The following is a 2774-nucleotide window of genomic DNA, read 5'->3' on the forward strand; positions in this document are numbered from 1 at the left end:
CCTGTGCTACTGGTGTTATATTTAGAAAGTGGTCTCCCATGTCCATGCATTGAAGGCTACTTCCCACTTTCTCTTCTATCAGGTTCAGTGTGGTCGGATTTATATTGAGGTCTTTAATCCATTTGGACCTGAGTTTTGTGCATGGGGATAGATATGGATCTATTTTCATTCTTCTACATGTTGACACCCAGTTATTCCAGCACCATTTTTGACGATACTTTCTTTTTTCCATTGTGTAATTTTAGCTTTTTTGTCAAAAATCTGGTGTTCATACGTGTGTGGATGAATATCTGGGTCTTTGATTCAATTCCATTGGTCAACCTGTTTGTTTTTATGCCAATACCAAGCTGTTTTCATTACTGTAGCTCTGTAATAGAGCTTGATGTCAGGGATGGTGATGCCTCTAGAAGTTCCTTTATTGTACAGGATTGTTTTGGCTATCCTGGAATTTTTGTTTTTCCATGTGAAGTTGATTATTGTTCTTTAAAGGTCTGTGAAGTATTATGCTGGGATTTTAATGGGGACTGCACTGAATCTGTAGATCGATTTTAGTAGGTTTGCCATTTTTATTATGTTGACTTTATCTAACTAAGAGCATTGTGAGATGTTTCCATCTTCTGGTATCTTCTTTACTTTCTTAGTGTTACCCCAAGGTATTTTATGTTATTTGTGACTATTGTGAAGGGTGATGTTTCTCCGATTTCTTCCTCAGCTTCTTTATCATTTATATATATCAGCCTGCTTTCTTATACCATCCAGGTTAACATTCCCAGTAATCTGGGCTCTTCCACATTACCTTCTTCCACATTACCTTTAATCAGGAAAATTCCCCACAGTCTCGCCTACAGGTTAATTTTTGTTTGTTTTTTGAGACCGGGTTTCTCTGTAGTTTTGGAGCCTGTCCTGGAAGTAGCTCCTATAGACTAGGCTGGCCTCGAACTCACAGAGATTCGCCTGCCTCTGCTTCCCAAGTGCTGGGATTAAAGGCATGTGCCACCAGCACCATTGCCTACAGGTTAATTTTATGGAGACATTTTCTCAATTAAAATGACTTCTTCCTGGATATGTCTAGGTTTGTATCACACTGCCATAGAAAACAACCAGCACAATATATGTCTGTGTACTGTGTGTGCCTGATTCCTGAAGAGGACACCAGGTCTCCTGGGTCTGGAGTTGCACCTTCTTACCTGCCATGTGGTGCTGAGAATTGAACCCAGGTCCTCTCGAAGAGCAACAGATACTCTTAACTTCTGAGCCTTTTCTTCAGCCTCAACCCTGACATTTTGATTTTCTTGCCTCCATCTCCTGAGTGCTGAGATGATCAGTATTTACCACTGTGTCCTAGGTATGCAGTGCTGGAAATTAGACTCAGCCTAGTGCATGGGAGGCAAGCACTATACCGACTTAGTTACATTCCAAGCCTCTGAATATATATATATATATTTTTTGAGACAGGGTTTCTCTGTAGCTTTGGAGCCTGTCCTGGCACTAGCTCTTGTAGACCAGGCTGGCCTCAAACTCACAGAGATCCGCCTGCCTCTGCCTCCCAAGTACTGGGATTAAAGGCGTGCGCCACCACTGCCCGGCGATTTATTTTTATTTTATGTGTGCTTTAGAGTAGTGGCTGTGACTGACTTTGTAAAGGGACACTGTTTAGTGTGGGCAGGGCTATACTCACCTAGCCCAATTGTCTGCATTAGTCATGTTCTGCTGTCCTTCCTACTGGTCCTCACCCTGTCTTACACCTACGGTTGTTCTCCCTTTAAAGTCCAGTGTAAAGGACATTAGCTGTGTCTACACCTTTACATTTGCTAGATATACATGCATATATATATATATGTGTGTGTGTGTGTGTGTGTGTGTGTACACACGTTTGTTTTGTAGATGGAAGACACACTGCGCTTCATAAAAACTTTGTAAGGCAGCTGAAACTCAGGTATCCAGATGAGGGGAGCATTAGGAGTTAGATGAGGGAGAAGAAGATCACTAAGAATTGATTTTTCGAGACAGGGTTTCTCTGTGGCTTTGGAGCCTGTTCTGGAACTTGCTCTGTAGACCAGGCTGGCCTCAAATTCACACAGATCCACCTGTCTTTGTCTCCTTAGTGCTGGTCAGCATCACCGCCTGACCAGAATTGAAACAGAAGGTAAAAAGAGGAACAACTGGCAAGAAAGGAACCTTGGTTGCCTTAGCATTAGTAAGGTAGGCACTGAGGAAGAGAGGTTCAAGTCCACCCTCACTGACACAGATCCTGCGAGCTTTGGTGAGGCTGGGTTCCACCCTCGCTGCTCTGCAGGCCTTTGCTTCTGTCGTCTGTTTCCTTGTTAACTGCACCTCACTGTACAAAGGAATCGCTTGGATTTCTACTCAGGTGTAGACAGGAATTGACACACTTGCTACACTCTCTGCTCTAAGCAGAGCTTATTTCTCCTGTTTCCCCTAAGGTTGCCAGATCATTAGGAATCACAGAATACCTGAGGAAGAAAGAGACACACCCAAGCAGTGCACCTGAGTGCTCCAGCCAGGAGATGAAGGGAAAGCTGCAGGAAACCAGTGCACTTAAGAGGGAGAGGGAGCAGGCTGTGGTGGTAAGTGGTGCAGAGTCGGCGTCTGTGTAGACGTTGGTTCATGATCTGACCTTTCAGCCACAGCTCCTTGGCCTAGAGGTTGTTCCGGAAAGGTGCCGTTATGCTTTTTCTACTCTCTCTGGAGGCCGGCCACAGTGAAGGGGAGGGGCCGGCCACAGTGAAGGGGAGGGGCCGGCCACAGTGAAG

The 2774-nt window shown here is 44.6% G+C and overlaps 1 protein-coding gene across 1 annotated transcript in view; it reads left to right on the forward strand.

Annotated features, from left to right (window-relative positions):
- Nucleotides 1-2774, forward strand: part of Znf839 (zinc finger protein 839) — a 14719-nt gene that overhangs the window by 9322 nt on the left and 2623 nt on the right. Inside the window, 1 exon segment of the mRNA XM_013350235.2 lies at nt 2445-2582. Within this exon segment, the coding sequence (XP_013205689.1) occupies nt 2445-2582 (138 nt within the window).

The sequence above is a fragment of the Microtus ochrogaster genome, chromosome 1, assembly GCF_000317375.1.
Source record: "Microtus ochrogaster isolate Prairie Vole_2 chromosome 1, MicOch1.0, whole genome shotgun sequence".
Lineage (NCBI taxonomy): Eukaryota > Metazoa > Chordata > Mammalia > Rodentia > Cricetidae > Microtus > Microtus ochrogaster.